The following is a 23,665-nucleotide window of genomic DNA, read 5'->3' as shown; positions in this document are numbered from 1 at the left end:
AGCGCTAAAGAAGGACCTTGAAAGCTCATCTGTGGTGCCCTTGACTTCAAGGTCACATTTAAAGTCTTGCAGACAAATGAGGCCTTGGTTTTCTTTTCTCTTCAAGCTTCTCAGGGGAGGTCCCGCAGTGCTGAATGGCCCTTCCCATCATCGGTTTATTTCTTTCATATAACCTAAAACCCCTATATATTTTTTTCCTTACTCCTTCTAAGAAACGTTCCTTCTATTTATGTAGACTCAGAGACCTTGCCAACATGATCATATCTGCACTCAGAAATCAACAACGACAATAGGAGTAACCTATTTATGTAACACTTATGAAGTGACAGCTATAATATTAAGCACTTGAAAGGTATTATCTCATTTTTTTTTCACCTCACAATAACCCTTTGAATGAGCATTGTATCTCTATTTTATCAACAAGGAAGGCAAGATTCGGAGATAGAATTAGGCTGTGGCTGCACTGCCCGGCTATGGAGGAGTCTAGCTGGATATCAAAACTCTTTACGTGAATCGTTTTTTGCTTCCTTTCTTCTCCCAACTGTAAACATTTTCTTCAACTCTTCTTCCCCCCGAATAAAAGCCCAGGCTTAAAAATTAACACACATGTGCGCATGCATGATGCATAAGACTGTGGTAATTTTGCTTCATGATGTAGCTACTGTAAAACGCAGGTCATTTCCTCCCGAATTGTTTTCATCCTTTATAAAACTTGGACAGGTGTGGAATGCCTTTCCTGCCCTGGACTGAGTGTGGTCTTAAGGTACCTGACTTGTGACAAGAATAGCAAGGAGCAGCTTGGCTTCTCACTGAGGCCTCATGGGATCTGTGTCATTGGTCCTGCCCTGTTAGATTCTCGGAACGCAGAAGGAGAAACATTCTGAGTTCTGGGCCAAGCTACACCACCAGTGCAGTCTGTAACCTGGAAAAAAAAAAATCACATCTGTCTTGCTGGTAGAAATTAAATTCAGTTTCCTACAAAATTTAAATTTGAGCGGAGGGCCTTGACGTTGTCTCACAGCCTCAAAGTCTCTTTTCCTTCCCCTCTCAGTTAAATCACATTTGCAAGATGGTAGTGAAGCCAAGTGATCTCCCCACTCAGACCCTCTGTGTCTTCATCTGGGCTGTAGGAAGCATGGACTTCATTGTCTCTGCCTTCCCAGCAGCCCTTGGCTTAGAACCCCAGGGAGCTGCAGAAGGAAGCCCTTCTCACTCTGCGGAGTTCTGACTACACAGGAGCTGCAGCAAATCCAGCCAGCGCTAGTCTAAGCAAAAGAAGGAGCTTATTGGAGGGATATTTGTGCAGCTCAGAAAAATCTAAAAAGAGTTAAATAACTAAATACAGGGCTGTCAAGAACTGAGGGAACCTCAAGGATCTCTTCAGCAGGAGTTCACAAACTTTCCCTTGGAGCACTGCCTTTCAGATGGCTCCCAACAAAGCCCATTTTTTTTTATGATTCTCCGTTAAAAATGATAAATTCCAGGGAGGGGCGCCATCCTGAGGCTATTCAGTTATGGGAGGCGGGGTGGGGGTGGGCAGGCTCAGCCAGCAGGAAAAAGCTGCTGGAGGCCATTTTAATGGGCGGCACAAGGGGTCCCCAAAAAGAGGACCTGGTGGGACCCCCACCCCCACCCCCCCACACACACGTGTGCACACGCGCATGCACAAACATGCAAAATAATTATACCTTACAGAGGAGGTCCGTATATATGTGAATGAGGATGCGTTCACACGAGCAGCCACGTCTGGGTGTTAGATGTGGGAGGGAGACTCCAGAGTCCAGTAACAGGAATTAGACATCGTTTATTGAATGTTTTCAGGCAGCTGTGGCTGGAGCTACCGTTGATTTCAAGGCCTGAGCCTTGGGGGCTGGACCATCCAGTAGCTTAGCTTTGGGCACAAAGAAAAGCTAACAGCCCTGCCTCACAGGGAAAGCACCACCACTTCGAATTTGGACCCTCCCTTCTTCCTGCCAGATCTGGTCTCATCTTTTCCACTTTGATGAGATTTGGGCAAATTTCAACCTCTGCAGAGGTTTTTTTGTTTTGTTTTGTTTTGTTTTGTTTTTTTAATATCCTAATGTGTGTAATACTCCTACTTCCACAGTTAACAATAGTAAGACACTGTCTAACGTTTACCAGGGCCCCGTACTCTCCTAGCAGGTCCCCCGTGAGCCACAGTGCTGTTACAGCCTGCATTTCGCAGGTGAGAAGCTGGGACTTCGAGGAATTAGGAGAGGTGGTCAAGTGTGGCGCACAGTGTTGTACAAAATGACTGAGAGGCCGGGCTTAGCAGCCAGATGGCCAGGCATGAACACCTACTGGTGTGGAGACCTTGTGCATGTTGCTTACGTCATTAATCTGCGAAGTGGAGCCCCTGTCCTGGTATGGTGGTGAGAGTATGTGATTCATAATACAGATAGTGCCTGGGGCAGAGTGATATTTGCTGTTATTAATAAGGTCTTCAGGTAGTACTAGGCAGAGTGGCCTTTGGAACCCAGGCTGGCTGGCTCTAAAACACATCCTCTGTGGCAGACATCTCTGTGCTGGCAGAACAAGAAGGTTTAGGACCTAGTGGTGTAGGAGAGGGGAGAAGGGAAGAGAAGAAGAGGGAGAGGGAAGGGGAAAGAAAAGGAGAGAAGCCTTAGGACCCCTGGCTCTTCTCACAGCCTTGTTTCTATGACCTTGAACTAGATACTCAGAAAGTCAGCAGCAATTGCTGGTTCCCTGTTATGGATTGGAACATTCAGTTCTGGCTACCCCTTAAGCTTCTTACTTCAGGAGGTTTAGGAAGAGGCCACTAGGAACAAAGAGGAGAAGGAAACACAAAGAGTGACTAAGAGAGAGAAAGAGAGATGAAGTCAGAGAAAGAGAAGCATAGAGACCTAGAGAGACAGAGTGAATGGTACTCAGAAGAAGATAAACAAAGACGCATACTTAAAGACAGAGCAAGGAAGTGGAAAGAAGAGAAGCAAAAAGCAAAGAGGGGCAAGTGGATGGGTGGGGATCACGTGGTGACAGCACTGTGATGGCTGTAAGGGGCACCCTGACCCTGACGGATGGAGCAAACCAACCCCTTGAGTGTGTCAGCACTTTAGCTGAGAAAGGCACCTTCATGGCAGGCAGCCAGCAGCCCAGTGGTGTTTGGCTGTGTAGGGCTGTGACAGGAGATGCTCTTTATCTGAATGGGAGACAGGGGCGCTCTTCTCTGTGTTTTGCCCAGGATGCCACCGATCAGGCTGCAGATTTTTCATGATTTGTGATAAACCTTTGTTTGGAGAGGCCTTGGGCTGAACAGCACTCCAACTCTGGGCCATGAGGGCAATGAGATGTGGGGGCCTGGGGACCGATTTTATACAAGTGGGTGGTTTCTATAAAAAAAAAAATCACAAATATATTGAGTTCCCATTGTGGCACAGTGGAAACATTCCAACTAATATCCATGAGTATGCGGGTTTGATCCCTCGCCTTGTTCAGTGGGTCAAGGATCCGGCGTTGCTGTGAGCTGTGGTGTAGGTTGCAGATGTGGCTTGGTACCTGAGTTGCTGTGGCTGTGGTGTGGGTTGGCAGCTGTAGCTCCGATTTGACGCCTCGCCTGGGAACTTCCATATGCCGTGGGTCCGGCCCTTAAAAAAAATAGTAAAAGTCACAAGTATATTTTAGGACATGGAAATCTCTGCAAGGATATCCATCTAAGAATTGTTAATTTTGTTGGAGGATTAATGAGTCTCACCTCATAAGGAATGCATTTTTTTTTACAATATCAATGTAAGGTTTCTATAATCAGAGAAACAAAATCTTATGTTAGGTTATAAATACACCCCTGAAATGAGAGGGAAGGGAAAATGATGGCCCTGAGCATGGAACAGACATGACTATATTCATCCAACAAGCAGACAGTGACTAAGGCGAAGGGCAACATATCTGAAAAGATTTCTTCTTGATGCTTCCAAGATACTTTGAAAATCTGATGACCACAGTCTTGCTGTGATTCTTGCAGAAGGGTGAAATTATTCATGTCTTCAGGCTTGCACAAGTTTCTTTCCTTTGAAGTTCTTCAGGGCTGAGAAAAAAAAAAAAAAACAAAGGCGGGAAGGGGCGATTTATGATGCTGAGTCAGCTGGATAGTATCTGTTGTGTATGTGGACCTGGCTTTCCCCCGAGTAGATTATGCAATGGCTGCTGAATCAACCCTTCCTCCCCTTAAGTCTCTAGTTCCACCCCTCTCTCTCTTTTCGGTTTCAGATGAAGTTTGTGACTGGCATACATGTTGGGCTTGAGAAATGACTCAGTTGTGTCTCTTTCAGGCTTTACGAAGGCAAGGAACAGATGGAGTTTGAAGAATCCATGAGACGGCTCTTTGAATCCATCAACAACCTGATGAAAAGTCAATACAAAACAACCATCCTTTTGCAGGTTGGTTTACACTCCAAAAACAACCCCATCTTTTCCTTTGGTCATCTGGTAAATGACAGCACGGTGAGAGAATGTCTACCTTTGCTTGATGACGCAGCCCTGTGTTAATTGAAGGCCTGGGCTGGTCACGAGGTAGAAGGATCGTGAACGCCAGGGGCTCCTCGGGGCAGGAGGAGGCATATTTATTGTTTGTTTCCCATGAAGGTGGCAGTGCCTCTTCTAAATAACTCTGAAGCTTTTGCTCCCTGGAAGGAAATAGGTCAAACCTGATCCACTTCTAGCAGTGAGAGTGGTTAAAGTGGCAGTCTCTTAAATTGTGCACTTTTAATTCTCAACACCATCAACTCAGATCCCCTTTGGGACTGAGAGTCTCCTCAATAAACAAGACATACTCTGGAGAGAATAGGTCCTCCAATTTGGGGATCCATGATGCAAATCTTTATATCAAATCTAGCCTCTTCCCAAAGAGTTACCTCTTCCTGCCTTCCTAATATCACAGGTTGAAAGTTCTTGACTTGACTTTTGCAGATTCATTTTTTCCCCTCAGATGATGGCTACTATTCTTTTAAATTATTGCGTCTGTTTTAGAAAAGGAACTAGTGTATACATTTTTGACAAACTTTGAGACCCAACCCTATGTTTAAGAAAGAGTTTAGCCGCCAAAAGGCTGAGTGAAGAGACTGTTTCCGGGGGACTCTCTAACTTTCACAGCATTTATTCACAAATATTCAGGAAAGCCTGCCTCACGAGTAGTGCCAAAGAAAATCCAAACACGGTAATCTAAACCAGTGAGTTAATGCAGATTACTTCTTTTTTTTTTGTTGATAGTTATTCTTTTGGTGGCTAATTTAAATACCCGTTATTTCTGGGGTTGTCCAGCCTCTGGTTAGAATGAGTGGGGTGCTAGTGTTCAGCCAGAATGGAGGTGTGGAGGCAAAAGCAAAAGTCTGTCTAGGGAGTGTTTGCTGCTAACAGCAAGAGTTCCAAACTTTGCATGTTAGAATCACTCAAGGATTTTGACTAAATTCCTTTTTTTTTTTTTGGTCTCTTTAGGGCCACATTTGTGGCATATGGAGATTCCCAGGCTAGGGGTCAAATCAGAGTTCTAGTTGCCAGCCTACACTACAGGCACAGCAATGCCAAATCCGAGCTGCATCTGCAACCTACACCACAGGCCACAGCAATGCTGGATCCTTAACCCACAGAGTGAGGCCAGGGATCGAACCTGTGTCGTCATGGATACTAGTGGGGTTCATTTCCACTGAGCCATGACGGGAACTCCTGATCTTGACTAAATTCTGATGACTGGTTACCACCACCAGACATTCTAATTTAATAGGTACAGTGTGTGGCCAGGGCAAAATGAGTTTGAGAAGCTCCCTACTTGATTTTTAAATGAAGCAAAGTTTGGGAATCATGTTGCTAATGGCTTCCGTAGATTTAACAGACTTTGGGAACCCATGTGTGTGTGTGTGTGTGTGTGTGTGTGTGTGTGTGTGTGTGTGTGTGTGTAGAGGGGAGCTTTGTCTTGTTCATCATTGTATTCTCAGCACCTAGAAAAGTCCTAATACATAATAGATGCTTGATAAATATCTATTAAATGAACAACACTTGGAATAGGTAAGATCTTTGTTTTATTGATGAGGAAATTGAAGAGCTCCACTGCACTGTCTATTCAAAAAAAAAAGCACAACCTGAGAGTTGTGAGTTACGTTTATTTAGGGCAGAATGACTACAGCCCAAGAAACAGCCTTTCAGAGAGCTCTGAAAAGTCACTCCAGAGGGTGGGGGCAGTGTCAGTATAAGCGATCTTGGTGAAGGGATGTGCTTGTGATCAGGCGCACACTTTGCAGAAAGTTGCTGCTAGTCTCGTGGAGGTTTATGGTGGCCATGAGGAGCAGAGGTCACCATGAAGGATGTTAGTGCTTGTCTAGATATGAGGAGATGCAAGAATTGGGATCATAAAACCTTCTCCCGAAACCATCTACCTCTCGGAAGACCTGTTCTGCCAGTTTTCGCAGAGCTTCACTCCTGGTCTCCACCCTGAGCTCCTTTCAGGGGCTTTGGAGGGTCGGTAGCTGGCTGCAGGGGCTCATGGTTCAGCCCTTGTAGGGGCAGATGGCAAGTGTCAATCTCCAGTTCACAGGAGATTGAATGGCAAGTTCCAGTCTCCAGGTCAGAGCACTAAGGGGCGTGGCTGGGATTCACATCCCTTCCCGTTTGGCTCTAAAGACCAGGCTACATCACACTGTCATTTAGACTGTACATTTAGCACCTCCTTGGATATGGGTGTTTTTTTTCTGAGATGAGTTGGGACTGGTATTAACAAATTTCACCTTCTCTTCCCTCTTGCTAGTCTTTTTTTTTTTTTTTTTTTAAGTCTTCCCCTATTCTTCAAACCCTCATTGTTTTAAAGCAAAGGGGATAACAGAAGCAGGAGGCAGCATGAATAAATACGATAAGAGCCTGAGCCTACCATTCTGCCTGTATCACACTGGAAGTAGCTGATCTTCCAGTGAGATGCCACACAGTGTTAGGATGTCCAGTGAGGGCTGAAGATGCCCAGTGGCAACGAGAGAGGCTATAGCATTGGGTCAGGCCTGAAATAGCCTCCAAGGAAGCTCAAATGTGAGGGATCAGAAATGATGGACAAACGGAGGAAGCCAGTCGGTGGGGAAGAGTAAGGAGGAGATGCCGGGAGAGGTAGAAGTGCCAGGAGAGAGACCATGTGCCATTGAGAAAGAACGAGGGAATAAGCCATCCTAGAGCCCCCCTTCCCAGTCTTACCATCTATCTCTCTGGGATGAATTACATGTACTTGGGGAAAGGAACAAAGGGAAAGAGGGATTAAGAAGGTAGGGAAAGAAAAGGAGAAAAAGAAAAGAAGCAAGGAAGCAAAGATAAGCCAGTGAGAATTGCTGGTCCTGAGGAGACCGGGGAGCAACACAGTGTTCTTGATCAGCTGTATGATTTCATGTTTTTCAGGGACTTAACTTCTCAGCGTCTCAGTTTCCGCATCTATAAAACTTCACTGGTTTGGGTGAGGATCAAATAAATATTGTCTGCAAAAGGCCAGTTGTAAAATGCTATGCAAATGCAGAGAGCTAATGTGATTATCATGGCTTTGACATGAGTCTTTTTACCCAGGTTCTTATTCTCTGGGCAGCTGTGTTAGAAATGTCCTGTTTTCCCTGGGATTGGGGCCAGGTTGTGCTGGTTTCTCCGCATGGATTTCCACCACAGAGCCATGGAAAGGGACTTTTTGTCTTTTTAAAAATGTACTCTATGGGCCAAATCTGGCTTCTGGGATTTACATAAAATCAGTGATGCTCTCTACCTATTTCTGTGGTTGTTGAAAAGTTGCCCAAGAAAATATTAAAGTCATATTCAAATATGGAGAGCAATACTGTTTGAAAAAATTGGAATGCAGAATTCCCATTGTGGTGCAGCAGAAATGAATCCAACTAGGAACTGTGAGATTGAGGGTTCGATCCCTGGCCTCGCTCAGTGGGTTAAGGATCCGGTGTTGCCATGAGCTGTGGTGTAGGCTGCAGACGAGGCTCAGATCTGGCGTGGCTGTGGTGTAGGCCAGCAGCTACAGCTCTGATTCAACCCCTAGCCTAGGAATCTCCTTATGCCATGGGTGCGGCCCTAAAAAGACCAAAAAACTAAAAAATTAATAAAATAAAATAAAACTGGATCAGGAAATGGGCTTTAAAAAAATTGGAATGCTGTTTCAGAGAGTGAGGAATGGGCTGATGTGAAGAGAGAGATTAAGGCCACGTGATGTTAGCAAACCCCACAAAGAGGTCTTCTGTAGACTCCGATATGCGCTGCAGGAGAAAGCTTTGGATTTTGAGTCAGAGAGACCTGGGTGGGAAGTGGGGCTTCCATACACAGGCATGTAACACTGGGCAAATCATTTCTGCTTCCTGGGCCTTGTTTATCCTTTTATAAGATGGGAAGCCTAACGTCTGTTTAATTTAGAGGATTCTTGAGAGGATGAAATAAAGTAATGTGTGTAAACATGGTGCGTGAAGCCTGCTGCATGGTGCAATTTAAATACTTTTTAGTCATTTATATCTCTCCCCCTTTATCCCATCATAAAACAGAAGGCTTGAGGGTGTTTTTTCTCGAGTGGAATCTGGAAGGGAGTATTTGTGCTTCTCACCCTGAATTATGCTGCTGAACAGTGTTGGGACATTTAGTTATTCCATTAGGTCAAGAAACAGATATGAATCTCAAGGAGGATAAACTCATAATAACTGACTCGATATTGAAAAAAAAAGAAAGCACAGTTTCTCCTACTGACATAGTACGACATGACTAGAGTTCTAACTTCTGAGCCCGCGTCGGGTATTGTGGGAAAGAGTGCTGTGATCTATTAGTAATGTCTGCCGTAAGTTATAGGTGAGAGCATGGAGTAAGAATGCCCATGATTGACATTCCTGGTTCAAGCTTTACACTTGCAGCTGGGTAGCAGCTTAGGTGGAAACCCTAATTCATGCCCTGCCAATCTAATTCAACCTCAGCTTTGCCTCTTGTGAGTTCTTGAAACCGAGCAAGTTATTTCTCATGTCTCGGGGCCATCTGGCTTTTTTGACTTGCTTTCTCCAGTTTTCCTTATTGTTCAGAGTTGGCATGGCAATAGCTCACACAAAAACTGTGGAGAATTTAAAGCCAGCCATCCAAAGAGGGTAGAAAGAGTATTAGAAACACCTGGCATTGATTTTTGTACGCACCATGTGTCAGGCATGAAGCTGAGCTTTCCCAGGCAGAGTTTTCGGTCCTGCCAGAGGTCTGCAAGGAACTGCTATCTTCAGTGTCCACAGGGGCTCATGAAGTTAAATAAGCCATCCTAAATTATACCTGTTCTTAGTGGTGGAGCTAGGATTTCAGTCCACCAAGGCCTTCTGACTCCAAAGTTCATATTTGTCTCTCAGCCACAAAGAATGGGTTAGGCCAGGGGTTCCATGTGTTTTCAAGAATGGACTGTACACTCAGAAGTCCCGTGTGTGCCAGCCCTGTGAGCATTGTTGTTAAGACTGATGACAGGGTGAGATGGTCACCACCAGACGCATGTGAATTGAATGTCGCTCAAATGCCAGTATTGACCATCTGGTAATATTGTACAGACCCACTTGATCCAGGCTTTGGGTTGTGATTCATCATAATGCTCCAGTTTGATGATATGAGTTGAAATAAATGAGCAGCTCTTAATTGCATGATATGTTCCTTTGGCCACTGTGATGGCCACAGATGCTAATATAGCTGCTAGAGTATCGGGGGTAGGGTGGTGGTGCAGGGGACTTTGTCTTTTATGTCCTCCAGTATCTGAATCAGTGGCTGGCACATAGTAGGTACTTGAATATCTTTCAGCAGAATGAATGAGAGAGTGAATACTAGCTGACAGTATTTTATGTTTTAGCATTTATTGTGTGGACACATTAGCTAAAAGCTTTACATATCTTATTAGCTCATTTTTTTTAAAAAAAATTGTGGCTCCACCCACAACCTGTGGAAGTTCCTGAATTCATGACATATACTAGGTCCTTTAATTCACTGTGCTGGGCTGGGGATCGAACCTGAACCTCTGCAATGACCTGAGCTGCTGCATTGGTATTCTTAACCCACTGAACCACAATGGGAACCTCATTTGATTTAACAACCACCTTATTAAGCAAATAGTCTTATCTATCCTTTACAGATGAGGCGATGAAGGCTTAGAGAGACTGAGCAACTTAACCACAGCTCAGAAGCGGCAGGTCTAGGACTTGAATCCAGGCTGTGTAAGCCCAGAGTTTGAATTTATAATCATCACCAAACAAAGTATAGTTTCATGAAAAAGCCAGTCTCCTGGCAGAATGCCAGGTAGATAAGCAATAAGCAGCATAAGTGCAGATGGGCAGATGTCTGGTGCATTGTTTTGAAGTCAGGCTATTAGGGAGGCCTCTTTTTTTTTTTTGTCCTTTGTCTTTTTAGGGCCCCACTCGAGGCATATGGAGGTTCCCAGGCTAGGGTCCAATCAGAACTGTAACTGCCGGCCTACCCCACAGCCACAGCAATGCCAGATCTGAACCTCGTCTGCGACCTATACCACAGCTCACAGCAACACCAGATCCTTAACCCACTGAGCGAAGCCAGGGATCGAACCCCAGTCCTCATGGATCCTCGGCGGGTTTGTTAACCACTGAGCCACGACGGGAACTCCGGAGGCCTCTTTTATTTCCTCTCTTTTTATTGGTGTCAAATGTCCAAATGTCCAAAGTAAAGGAAGAAAGTGCTTCGTTCTGGAGAAGTGGCCTAAGCCTGCACGCTGAGCCCCCAGAAGTAGGAGAGGTGAGACTCACATTTAACAGCAAGAACTGGAGTTTCACATGTAACGGGGAGAGAGAGGAGAGAGAGGGAGGGAGACGCAGGGAGAGAAATGGAGAGGGACCCTGGAAACCCTTAGAAGACAAATCCCATTTGAGTGTGAGGGAGTGCAGCTGTTTGGTTTTTGGTTTTGCTTTTATTTTTAAACATTTGCTGTGTGCTAGCAGCCCAGGGTTATGAGTTCTGGTGAAGTCCATCTGGATAGCAGTCATCTCCAGTGTTCTCCTGTGACTTCTCTTGGACCAGTAAAATCACTCTTGCTTGATTTAGGTCTGGCTCTCTTCCTGAGGGCTCTACCTGGCCTCTGGCAGAGGGCCTTGGAATTGATGACTAATCGCAGAAATTCACTTGGGGTCACTTGACAAACTAATGACTGAGCTGGCAAATGTTTTCCTGATGGCCGTTCTTGCAACCCCCACATATGTGGTGAGGAGGATTCTTAAGTTGTATCATGAAAACTGTACCTTCTTTCAAAACGTATCCTCATAAAGGGGAGAGATTGCTTTATCTCCTCCCCAAATCAGCTTTATCTCCTCTGTTAATACCTCCCCACATGCCAAGATGGAAGCGTTACCTAAAGCAGGGTAGGCCGCAGCAGAGCATACTGGACAGGAGCCACTTGGACAGAATCAGGTACATATCTTTGCTATGCTGCTTATTGGCTGTGTGGCTTCTGGCAAGTTATTTTACCTCTCTGTGCCACGGTCTTCCACACTGGTAAAGTGGGATGGCAGTATCTACTCACAGAGTTGTCATAAAAATCAAATGAGATCATGCTTGTATAAAGTTTCCAATAATGGTTTGCTGTTGTGATTTATATATATTAATTTTATGTATGTATGCATATGTGTGTGTGTGTGTGTGTGTGTGTGTGTATATATATACATATATATGTACATACAAAATATCTCTGTGTGTTTTTTTTTAAATATCATATACAGAATGGGATGAAAGTAGTATCACAACATATTAGTTTCTGTGTAACGGTAGTATTAACGAGAGTAAAAACTAACAGCCACGGTAGAGCAACACAGTTCGAGGCTGACAGATCTAGAGAGCTGAACTTTTTCTAGTCCCCAGGCCTTAGAAACATGTAACAAATGGTGGTTTCCAATGGGGTCTTATGGCTGAGCCCCCCTCCCGTGGGGCTTGGTGGTGGCACCCGCTGATCCCACTCAGGTGTGTCAGGGCTGTGTGAAGGCGAGGACTGTGGACAGGACCCTGAGGCCAGTGCTGGCTGTGACAACAGACTTGGAAATCTTCCTGGGTCAGAGATGGGCTGTCCCCTATGGGAAAGAAAACCACAGGCCTGTCACTCCTCTGTGAGGCCACCTGGACCTCATGGAAGTTTAATATTCCCCAGTCAAGGTGATAACACCCTTTGCATCTCAAGGTGATGATCCCTCAGTTTGCTTTACTTTATTGCCAGCCTGGGGCTGGGAAGCTGGGGACATGGGCTCGTTCCGCAGCAGCCCTGGCCCTGGCTTTGTCCAGCTCCTGCTCACTAATAGCTGAAGCATTTACGTGTGAGTGTTGATGTAGATGCCCCATAATTGTTACTCTAGAGCATGGCTCCAAAGCCCTGGAATGCCATGCAGGCCTTGAAAACCAGCAACTTGCTGCGGACACTCAAGTCCTGCCTTTCTCCAACTTGCTAAGGATTTTATTTCTGTTTCTGTTCCCTCACTTTGGTCCTAATTCTAACAAGTCCATATTATACTTTGAGAGCCAGTGCTAGAGAGATGAGCTAAGGGGAGATCCAGCACACATACTTCTGGCATCTTGCTGTGTTCTGGGCATTACAATAGGTGTGTGATATATTTTATTTCACATCATTCCCCTCTGCCCCACTGAAGATGCTGAGGTTCAGGGGGTAATGAAATGGGTCTAGGTGCATGCAGGTGCTGGATGGAGGACTGGGATTCCCCCCTCCCCACTCCAGGTCCCCGCGAGCCCAGAGCTCTATGTTCCTTGGCTTAAGAGTGAAGCAAGAAGCCGTTGGCTAGATTGCTTAGACCAGCCTTTGTCAGGGCATGTGCCTCAGCATATGGTGTCTCTTTAGAAGGTAGGGGTTGTAAGCTGTGCTCATGGGACAGGAGCAGCCTGCAGGTGTGTTTGATTTGGCCAGCACGGTGTTAAAGCAGATGAACAAGAATGACTCGTTCTTTAGACAGAGTGCAAGTTCCGCTCACATCATCACTTCCTATTGGCCTATGCTCTTCTCTTTTCACTTCTTCTCTGCTGCCTGCCCATCCCTGCAGGCATATGCTTTTGCTAAACCTTAATGTTTCCTGATACAGATTGCCTGACCAACTAGGTTGGGATGCACTTTGTATTATAACTATCCGGGGGAATGTCATAATACATCTCAGTATATTAAAATTTTGAAAATTTCTACAAAAAAAAACCACCCCAAACCCCTCACCTTACTGGTTTGTTTTTGCTTAAATCAAACTTTCCTCAAATTATTTGATTGAAAATCCTCCTCCTCAACCTGGAATACCTAACACCATCCCATGGGACAAGCATGTCTCAGTAGAGCCTAGTTTTAGAAACATCGGCTTTGGAATCTTGTTATCTCTTGTCGTCTTGATTTGAAAGAATAAAGAATAAATCTCTAGACATAAAATCCAGTAACTATAAAGAAAAAATCTGACACATCTGACAACATACAAATTAAAATCCTTCTGTGCAATGAAAGATATGATAAACAATATAAAGACAAGCAACAGTCAAACTATAGGACAAGCAAGAGAATTCTTACAAAATGTGTTAACTATGAAAGAGTTAATATTAATTATTATAAATAATTCCACACAATAAGAAAAGAAATCCCTGGAAAGAAAAATGGTAAAAGAATATAAACAAGCAAGATAGTAAATGTGGTTGTTTAATAAATATGGAAATGTACCCACCTGCTCTAGCAACCAAAAAGTTGCAGGTTACAGTTGCAAATTATATATACCAGCAGTTATAGGGAAAAGAGTCAAAGGAAATTAATTACTGCTTCTTCATAAGGTAATATGATAATCTCTTTCTATGTTATATATATATATATATATATATTTTGTATATGTGTATATACATTTTGATGCACTTCGAGTAGCCTGTTCATCCTATGAGATTCTCACAAATATACAAACGCTTATGTTCAGTATTTTCTTACCACCTATTTTAAAATAAAGTGAAGATAGCATGGTGTCCATCGGTAAGGAGGACTTGCGGGCATTGCTGTGCAGTGGTTAGAGATGAAGAGTGCACTCTATGAAATGAGGTGCAAAAATACCAGTGGTGTGTGGTCAGCTGCAAAAAGCAAGGTACAGAACTGCATAGCTCACACACACATACACGTGCACATACACAGTGAGCCCTTCTGAGGAGTAGAGATTAGGGCTGAGACAGAGATGTGGGACTTCAGGGACAATTTTCATCCTGAACTTTATAGTATGGAAGATTTTTTTTTACATTAAACATACGTTACTAACTTGTAAAAATCATAAAAAATACAAAAAAGATGAAGGCAGAGAGAAAGAGTGTTGCTATTTGGGTGAGGTGGGTGTGCAGCTTGAGGGTTACAAGGAGTGGCTCTGTAAGCAGTCAGCAGCCTGTCTGAGTTTGAATTCTGGCTCTCCCATTGCTAACTATTCAATAGCTAGGCTAGTTACTGAATCTTGATGCCCTAGAGGTTCCTTATCTATGAAGGTAGTATGTCCTTTATAGGCTGAAATAAGTTTTATTTTGTTTTGTTTTTGCTTTTTAGGGCCGCACCTGCTACATATGCAGGTTCCCAGGCTAGGGGTCAAATTGGAGCTACAGCTGCTAGCCTACCCACAGCCACAGCAACACGGGATCAGAGCCACATCTGCAACCTACACCACAGAACACCACAACGTCGGATCCTTAACCCACTGAGTGAGGCCAGGGATCGAACCTGTATCCTCATGGTTACTAGTTGGATTCAGTTCCACTGCTCCATGATGGAAATTCGTGAAATAAGGTTTAATAAGGTAATCTAACGATGGTGTTCAGCATGGGGTCTGCCCCACTGAACATTCTCAGAGAATAGTCATAATCATTATGTAAACTCAGAAACTCAACTGTATATGGCTAGGGATATGATTTTCTTTTAGAAAAAATTTTTCACTATTTTAATGTTGGTCTGATTGTAAAAAAGGTGGTACTTGTTAACGATAGAACACTTAGAATATACAGAAAAAATAAAAAGGAAATACAGAAAATATAAAATAGATACATCTGGAGTTCCCATTGTGGCACAATGGAAACAAATCCAACTAAGAATTATGAGGTTGTGGGTTCGATCCCTGGCCTCGCTCAGTGGGTTAAAGATCTGGTGTTGCCATGAGCTGTGTTGTAGGTCGCAGATGTGGCTCAGATCTGGCATTGCTATGGCTGTGGCTCTGGTCAGCAGCTGTAGCTCCAGTTAGACCCCTAACCCGGGAACCTTCCCATATGTTGCAGGTGTATCCCTAAAAAGCAAAAAAAAAAAAAAAAAAAAAAAAAAAAACTACCAGATTTTTACACATCATTTTCCAACCATGTGACTTAATAACTCTTTCTGTGGAAATTAGTCTACTTTGCTGTTCAGCAAATAGAACACAAATTTCCTCTGTGTTACCTTGCAGAGGAAATAAATAATCTACCACAGTGCCCAGTTTTCTTAACCAAGATAGTGGACCAAAACCTGCCCACAATCATTCACAAATTGGCCAGGGAGAGAAAATAAAATAACTCAGTCCAGCCTGTCCTTGCCACCAAAAAAACATTTCAAGCACACTATCTTCTAATAATGATGGAAGTTGCCCTTTATTTATTTATTTATTTATTTATTTATTTATTTATTTATTTTTAATGACCGCACCTGCAGCACATGGAAGTTCCTGGGCTAGGGGTTGAATTGGAGCTGCAGCTGAAGATCTAAGCCACAGCCATAGCAGTGTGGGATCTGAGCAGCATCTGTGACTTAGGGTTAAGGTTGGGTTAGGGTTAGGTTCCTTAGACCCACTGAGCAAGGCCAGGGTCAAACCTGCTTCCTCATGGATACTAATTGGGTTTTAAACCGCTGAGCCACAATGGGAACTCCAGAAGTTATCCTTTATTGTGCACTCAAAATATGCCTGGCTCTCTGGTGGATGCCGCATTTCTATTATCTTTAACCTTTGCAATCTGACACCATAGGCATTATTTCCTCTGTTTTATAGATAAGGAAATTCAGACACGAGGGACGTTAAGTCTTTTGTCCAAAGTTGGTAAGTAACCAAAGTTTGGCCAAACATGGTTACTAAGGAGGAGAACCAGGATTTGACTCTCAGTCCGTATTTCCTCAAATGCTGTGATTGTTCTACTGTACACTCCTGCCCCTTTGAAGATAGAAGAAACTTTTGTAAGAAGTACAGGCTGATGTTTCAAGCTGCCTGCAGAGTCTTGAATCAGTGTAGCAGCACCGGGATGCAGGCTCAAGCTCCCTGGTCTGTGTCCTGTTGCAGACTCTCCTCACCACCAGGCAGAGCTGTTGGCCATGGGCGTGGCTCATGTTTGTTTCCCTTTCTGCCTAGGTGGCAGCTTTGAAGTACATCCCGTCTGTCCTCCATGACGTGGAAACCGTCTTTGATGCGAAGTTACTCAGGTGAGAGCTGGAGCTGTGCTTTCCTGGGCTCTGTTGTCAAGTTAGGGATTTGGAGGGAGAGGCGGGCTCTGGTGGGGAGCTCCAGACGGGCACTCCGCATGGGGACAGAGAGACACATGGTGGGAGCTTCCTAGAAGGCCTTCGCTGTGGGATTTTTACATTCCTTTTGGTTGTGTCAGATTTGGTGAAAACCAACTATAATGTAAACATCCTTCTTTGAAGATACTAATGATACAGAACACAAACATGTAGGTTAAAAACTGATGTTTGGTGTAAATGTCTTCATTTCCTCCAGGCTTAACGGTTTTGGGGTTTCAGTCTTTGCCAGTAAGCCCTGTAGTTACAAGTGGAGAACATCCCATGGACACTTAATAGGATGATGGAGATGAGCTCTCTTCGCTTTCTCCTTCTTCACCCCCTTCCCTTATGAGAGGAAAGCATTGTCTTAATGGGCTTATGCTCTTAGAGTAGCAGCATCAGCTAGATATGCCTTTGCTTCTTTTTCCTAAATTCACTTTAGTTCCACGATAACATATAGAAGATTTTTATATTCAAATGCTTTTAGCTTTAGAAAAGGGTTGCATAGATAGTACATAGAGGGTTCCCATGTACTTTTCACCCAGCTCCCTTTAGTGTTCACATTTTCGATAGCTATAGTATAGTTATCAAAACAGAGAAAATAACATTGGTACAGTTTGGAGTTCCTGCTGAGGCACAGTGGGTTAAGAATCCAACTGCAGCACCTTGGCTTGCTGCGGTGGCTCAGGTTTGATCCCCACCAGCACAGTGGGTTAAAGGATCCAGTGTTGTTACATAGGATTCAATCCCTGACCTGGGAACTTCCATGTGCTGTGGGTGTAGCCATAAAAAAAAACAAACCCAAAAAATTGGTACAATTCTATTCAGTGTATTCCAATTTTATTCAGCTCTCATCAGTTTTTCCACTGTTAATATAAAGATGTCTTCTGGTTTTTTCTCATTCTTCTGGTCTCAACCTAAATGGTATCTTCTCTGAGAAGCCACCTCTAAATATTGTAAATAAATTAAGTTCCTCCCCCAACCCCTGCACAATTACTCTCCTACGCAACTCCCTGTTTTTTCCCTTCAGTGTGTCTGTGGCTTTGTATTGACTTGTTTGCTTTTGTGCTGTATGCTAACCTCCATTAGCATGTAAGTTCCTTCCTATTGGGACCAAGTCTGTCCCCATTGTGGCCCCACTGCTCTGCACATTGCCTGTCACACATTAAGTAGATGTCTAATGAGGATTTGAAAGAATAGATCAACACAGTGAGCTTATTTTGTAAATCTGACAGGGTCTATAATTTTGTCTCAGTGGTATTTTTATTTTAGCTCTATTGGAAAGGGTAATCTCCTTTTTCTGTGTCCCAAACTGGTTCTAACCCACAAGTTTTCATAGTTTTTTTTTTTTTAATTAAGGAACTTTTTTGGTCTTAAGACTTAGCATAAAGCATTACTAAGCATAAAGCATCGAGTGAATAAAATGGTGTGGTAATGAAGTTAGAACCTGGTTTTAACCCCTTATTTCTTTGACTCCCTAGCTTCATAACCTTGAGAAAGGTAACTTTCCCTTTCTTTCTTTCTTTCTTTCTTTCTTTCTTTCTTTCTTTCTTTCTTTCTTTCTTTCTTTCCTTCCTTCCTTCCTTCCTTCCTTCCTTCCTTCCTTCCTTCCTTCCTTCCTTCCTTCTTTCTTTCTTTCTTTCTTTCTTTCTTTCTTTCTTTCTTTCTTTCTTTCTTTTGCTTTTTAGGGCTGTAGGTGCAGCATATGGAAGTTTCCAGGCTAGGAGTCGAATTGGAGCTATAGCTGCTGGCTTACACCACAGCCATGGCAACGCAGGATCCAAACCGCATCTGCAACCTGCGCTGCAGCTCACGGCAACACTGGATCCCTGACCCACTGATCGAGGCCAGGGATCAGACCCACATCTCCACGGATACTAGTTGGGTTCATTACCCCTGAGCCAAGACAGGAACTCCTAGGTAACCTTTTTAAACCTTAGTTTTCCCGTTTGTAAAACCTAGTAAAGCATTGGATCTACTTTATAGAGTTGTGAGGTTTAAGTGGCACAATGGATGTCACATGCAAGATACATGCCTGGTACATGCAACAAGTGGTCGGGATTCTTGACATTATTTTCAGATTTTCACATCTCATTGAATGCCATTAGTATTCAACCAGCGCCAATGCCTCATAATTACTGAAGGCTTACCATGCATCTGGAGGGGTCAAGGGAGCAAGACGTACATTGTCTCTGCCTCCGCAGGACTGGCAGGCTGGGGACACACTGTAAATGCCAGTCGGGGGCAGACATTGGCTTAATCGGTGCTCTGTGCTCCTGTTTTCCCTACCCTTAGCCAACTCCTCTATGAGTTCTACACCTGCATCCCCCCTGTGAAACTCCAGAAGCAGAAAGTCCAGTCCATGAATGAGATAGTCCAGAGCAACCTCTTTAAAAAGCAAGGTGAGTACAAAGCATCCTGGCTGGTTGGGGCGCCAGAAACCCCCTGTGCTCCTCACATGCTGCCCAGTTACCAGAGGTATCTTCTCCAGCAACTCCCTGAATAAAGGAGAAAAGTGAAAAGTAGCTAACAACTTAGATAGAAGAAACTAAACTCACTTTAGGAAAACATAGGTTGTGTTGTTTTTCCTAAGAAAGTGTAATGAGAGGCTAAATTTGGAGTCATTTTGCTGTGAGATTTTTTTATTCTTCATGGCTTATACTGGAGAGGAAGTAGGTAAATTTCTGATCCCATCACAGAAGAACCTGTGGTTCCAGTTTTCAGGTGTGTTTGCTTCCAGGGACATTCACTGTATCAGCAACCAAATGCACACATACTGTGTATTTTCCCCTGGGCTTTTATTATTACTGTTACAGACATAGCAACATATTGTACAAGTGCCCTAGACTTTGCCTGTCTTCACTTAATGGCATTTCCTGGAGAGCAGGGAATGACAGTGGATTTGGGCAGCAGTTGTGGTTAGAGCTTCTGCTCATCCGCACTGATCTCTAGTAACCACCAGTCCGGACCGGCACCCTGTGGACAAGAGCCTTGGGGTTCCCTATTTTTGAGGCCAGTGAGCTAGATGGCCACACAAGCTTTAGCTGTGAGCAGATAGGACTCAGATGTCAATAGTCATCACTTCCTAACATCCCTCCTCTCTGTGAGGTTGAAAAAAATGCCTTTTGAGGATCAGCTTCATTTTCTGTACCTTCAGACCAGCCCTTTCCAATTTTAAATTTCTCTCTGTCCATACTGGTGTCTGGTGATACAATAAGAAGCAAACTGTGCTGGAATCCAGAAGTCTTAGAAAGCAGAGGATCAGTCATCACTCAACCAGGATTTGTTCAGAGTGAAGCTTGACTATTGATGGAAATTGCTTAGTAATCACAGGAAGATTCAGGAACCACTTCTCTGTACAGATTTCCCCTCCCCTAATGCCTGGTTAACACGGAGCATCCAGAACTGCTGTGTGAACCCCATCCCTTAGAGTTAAGGGTAGGAGAAGGGCATGGGAAGAAAAGTGTTTTGTGATTTTATATTCATGCCAGTAGTTTTCTGACCATTTAGACAGTTGTGTGACAACACATTAGTGCGGTGCAAATAGAGTTTGTATATGCAAAGTGGTTTGTGTAAGGTGGTTTGCGAAAGGTGATCAGAAACTAATCCTGGTAAGTCTTGTTGCATTCTTGTATTAGTATTTTTTTTTTTTTAAGTGAGCCTTCCTCGGTTTTCACGTTCTGATTTCCGTGTCAGAATGATTTGCCCTCACTCTGAAAGCTTTGAAATATGCCTACCCCTTCCTGCCCTGGCAGTCTCTTCCCGGCTTTCAGGTGGTGTCACTGTAGAGATGAATTGGGTCCCATCCTCAGGATGTAGCAAGGACAACTCTGGCTGCACAGGCAGCAGAGAGCAGGGCTACCTGGCTCCCTTTCGCTGTGCAGAGCTGCTGTTCTCGTCAGGGGCTCAGCTGAGCATTGAGGCCAGATGGAGTGTTGGCACGGTCCTGCATTGGCCATGTGGTGTCAGTTCCAACCTGGTGGAAGTCGGAGTAATTCCTTTACTGAAGTCATATCCCCTGGGCTGATGGCGGCCCCCGAGGGGGGAGCATAATCACAGGGCAGGCTGGACAGCTGCTGCTCACCAGTCCCGCTGTGTCTCTGAGTTTCAGATTCAGTAAAAACCCTCTAATTAGGCCAGCCCCCATGTTGTACACAGTTACAAAAGAAATGCAGAATTCTTACCTTTACATATGTACAGAGACTAGAAGTAGGCAAACAGGGAGCGCTTTGAGGACCCATTTTAAAGAGACTGCAGTGTATAATTAGTCTCTCCACCCCTGGTTCACATGTGAAAGCAGCGTGCTCTCATTCCCAGTGTAAAAGGAGCTCCTCTCCCTCTGTTTATTTGCTAAGTGAACCCTCTTCCCAAAATAACCCCAAAGGGGAACTTCAGCTCAGCCCTCTCCTCAAGTCCTCAAGTTCCAAATGAACGCCAGCCGAATTCATCCGCGTACACTTACTGCGTGTTTATGGCTCCTGGGCGAGGTCTCCTTTGTACCCTGACGTAAGCTGAGTTTGATTCCTTGGTCAGGGCTGAGCTATAATGAAATCCCTCCTGTTGTTCTCCCTGTGGAGTGTCCAGGGCCTCAGGGCCGTGGTTTGCTTTGAGCCCACGCTCATTTACCTGCCAGATGTGCAAATGGCCTGGAGCATTGTCAGTGCCATTAGCTTGTACTCACAGCCTTGAACACTTGTACTGACATCAAGCAGAGGAGCCAGAAGGCTTTTAAGCACGTTCTGAAATGTTGGCAGACTATCCTATTGGCCTGTCTTCAGTAGGATCCTGGGGAGAAGGTGGAGAAGGTTTACTGGTTAAGGGCACTAGTTCTTGGGTTGGATTCCTGGTTCAGCCGCTTATCAGCTGGGCGACCATGGGTAGTATATTTAACCTCTCTGATCCTCAGTAAGCTTATCTGTAAAATGGAGAAAATAATAGCAATGTCTGTCTTTGAAGGTTGTTGTGTGGGCTGATGAGACAAACAGTGCCTTTAAAGTGCTTATCAAAGCAATAGTCTATCCCATACTAAGTGATCCCTGTTAATTACTGATGTTATGGTTATTACTTCTGCTGCTCCCTTCATTTTCCCAACTTCGCTCCTAACCTTCAGATGCCTTGCAATAAAGGCACCCCTTCGCAGTTGATAGTCGCACATCATCCTAAGCCAAGCTTCCCTGTTTTTTGGAAGCTATGTGTTTTTTCCCCACGATCCAAAAAACACAGGTCTTAATAAACAACAGGGCCTTTGGTCTGTATGCGCTTCCTATTCCAGCTTTGAAAGGCTCTTCCAATTTTTATTTCATTTCCCTAGAGTGTTTTTGTACAGGATTTGTACATGTGTACCTAGAGATCAGGGTCAGGGTCAGGGTGAGACATTTGTGGTGCCTCATTGTTTTCCTTCCTGCAGCCCTCAACATAGTTACATAGTTTGAGACACTTGACAGCCACTCTGTGATGGTTTGCTCCTTGGAGTTCTTTTATAGTGGCAAACCATGCAACTGACAAGGACTTAATCTCCAAAATGTATAAAACAATTTATACAGATTAACAGCAAAAAACCAAACAATCCAATTGAAAAATGGGCAGAAGACCTAAATAGACATTTCTCCAAAGCAGACATACACATGGCCAGAGGCACATGAAAAAATGCTCAACATCACTAATTATTAGAGAAAAGCAAATCAAAACTACAGTGAGGTATCACCTCCCACTGGTCAGAATGGCCATCATTAATAAGTCTACAAATAACAAATGCTGGAGAGGGTTTAGAGAAAAGGGAACCCTTCTACACTGTTGGTGGAAATGTAAATTGGTATAAGCACTATGGAAAACAGAATGGAGATACCTCAGAAAACTAAATATAGAACTACCACATGATCCAGCAATCCCACTCCTAGGGATGTATCCAGACAAAATTTTCATTCAAAAAGATACATGCACCCCTATGTTCATTCTAGCACTATTCACAATAGTAAAGACATGGATACAACCTAAAAGTCCATTGACAGATAAATGAATTAAGATGGTGTGGCTCATATACATAATGGAATACTACTCAACCATAAAAAGAACAAAGTAATGCCATTTGCAGGAACATGGATGCAACTAGAGATTCTCATACTAAGTGAAGTAATTCAGAAAGAGAAAGACAAATACCATGTGATACCACTTATATCTAGAATCTAACATATGGCTCAAACGAACCTATCTACAGAAAAGAAACAAACTCATGGACATGGAGAACAGACTTGTGGTTGCTAGGGGGGAGGGGAAGGGAGTGAGATGGACTAGGAGTTTGGGGTCAGTAGATACACACTACTGCATTTGGAGTGGATAGGCAATGAGGTCCTGCTGTATAGCAGAGGGAACTATATCTAGTCACTTGCTATGGAACATGATGGAGGATAATGTGAGAAAAAGAATGTATATGTATGCATGACTGGGTCACTTTGCTGTACAGCAGAAGTTGACGGAACATTGTAAATCAACTATAATAAAATGTAGAAAATTAAAAAAAACATACACACACACATTCTTTAGTTCTTCCTTCTTTCATGAAGGCAACTGCCTCCATTAGCCTCAAATTTGACTTGACCTGTGATCCTGAGTAAATTACTTAATCCTTCTAAGTCTCCATTTCCTCGTCTGTAAAGTGGGCATAACCACAGAATGAGTGTCTCTGGCTGTTGCGCAGACTCAGTGACCCACTGCGACTTGCTGGCCTGGGGTTTGAGGGAGTTAGGGGTGTGTAGGACTTCAGGGGTCAGCAAGAGGAGAAGCGGAGAATCTCTGGAGACTCATTTCCTGTTTTCTCCACCCCAAGCTCAGACTTCCCCCGTGGCGAGGATGGGAGGAAGGATGAATAGGTCTGCCCTGAGAAAGCTCTGAGGGGAGTCTGCGAGGAAACCAAACCTTCTGTGCCTTAGGAACAGATTTGTCTCTGTGAGAACCTAATCTCTAAGTAATGTGTCTTTTTAGTCGGATGCTAATCAGATGTGCCATCTGGTTCAGTGTAAACTGCTGGCGGATCCACATTGCTCACTTTTCTCAACTTGCAAAACAAACAAAGAGGGAGAGAGAATGAGAGAGGGAGAGGGGCAGAGACAAACAGAGAGACAGAGACAGACAGAGAGAGAGAGATCTGACAGAGAT

The 23,665-nt window shown here is 44.0% G+C and overlaps 1 protein-coding gene and 1 long non-coding RNA gene across 8 annotated transcripts in view; both read left to right on the top strand.

Moving 5' to 3' along the window:
• Positions 1-23,665, top strand: part of DOCK2 (dedicator of cytokinesis 2) — a 425,062-nt gene that overhangs the window by 113,007 nt on the left and 288,390 nt on the right. For all 7 annotated transcript variants that reach the window (XM_085001779.1, XM_085001778.1, XM_085001782.1 and 4 more), the window contains 3 exons: positions 4,308-4,416; positions 16,365-16,435; positions 18,809-18,915. In XM_085001779.1, coding sequence (XP_084857905.1) covers positions 4,308-4,416; positions 16,365-16,435; positions 18,809-18,915 — 287 coding nt within the window. The remainder of the gene's footprint in view (positions 1-4,307; positions 4,417-16,364; positions 16,436-18,808; positions 18,916-23,665) is intronic.
• Positions 5,898-13,623, top strand: LOC146395634 (uncharacterized). Its single transcript, XR_014830891.1, has 2 exons — positions 5,898-7,889; positions 10,561-13,623. It is a non-coding gene; the product is annotated as an uncharacterized LOC146395634 (long non-coding RNA).

This window comes from Sus scrofa, chromosome 16 (genome assembly GCF_054392235.1).
Source record: "Sus scrofa isolate SSC_HxYL_T2T_F1_AM1 chromosome 16, Sscrofa_HxYL_maternal_Yorkshire_Landrace_v2.0, whole genome shotgun sequence".
Classification (NCBI taxonomy): Eukaryota; Metazoa; Chordata; class Mammalia; order Artiodactyla; family Suidae; genus Sus; species Sus scrofa.
The sequence above is the reverse complement of the archived record's forward strand: the minus strand, read 5'-3'. Positions and strand labels throughout refer to the sequence as shown.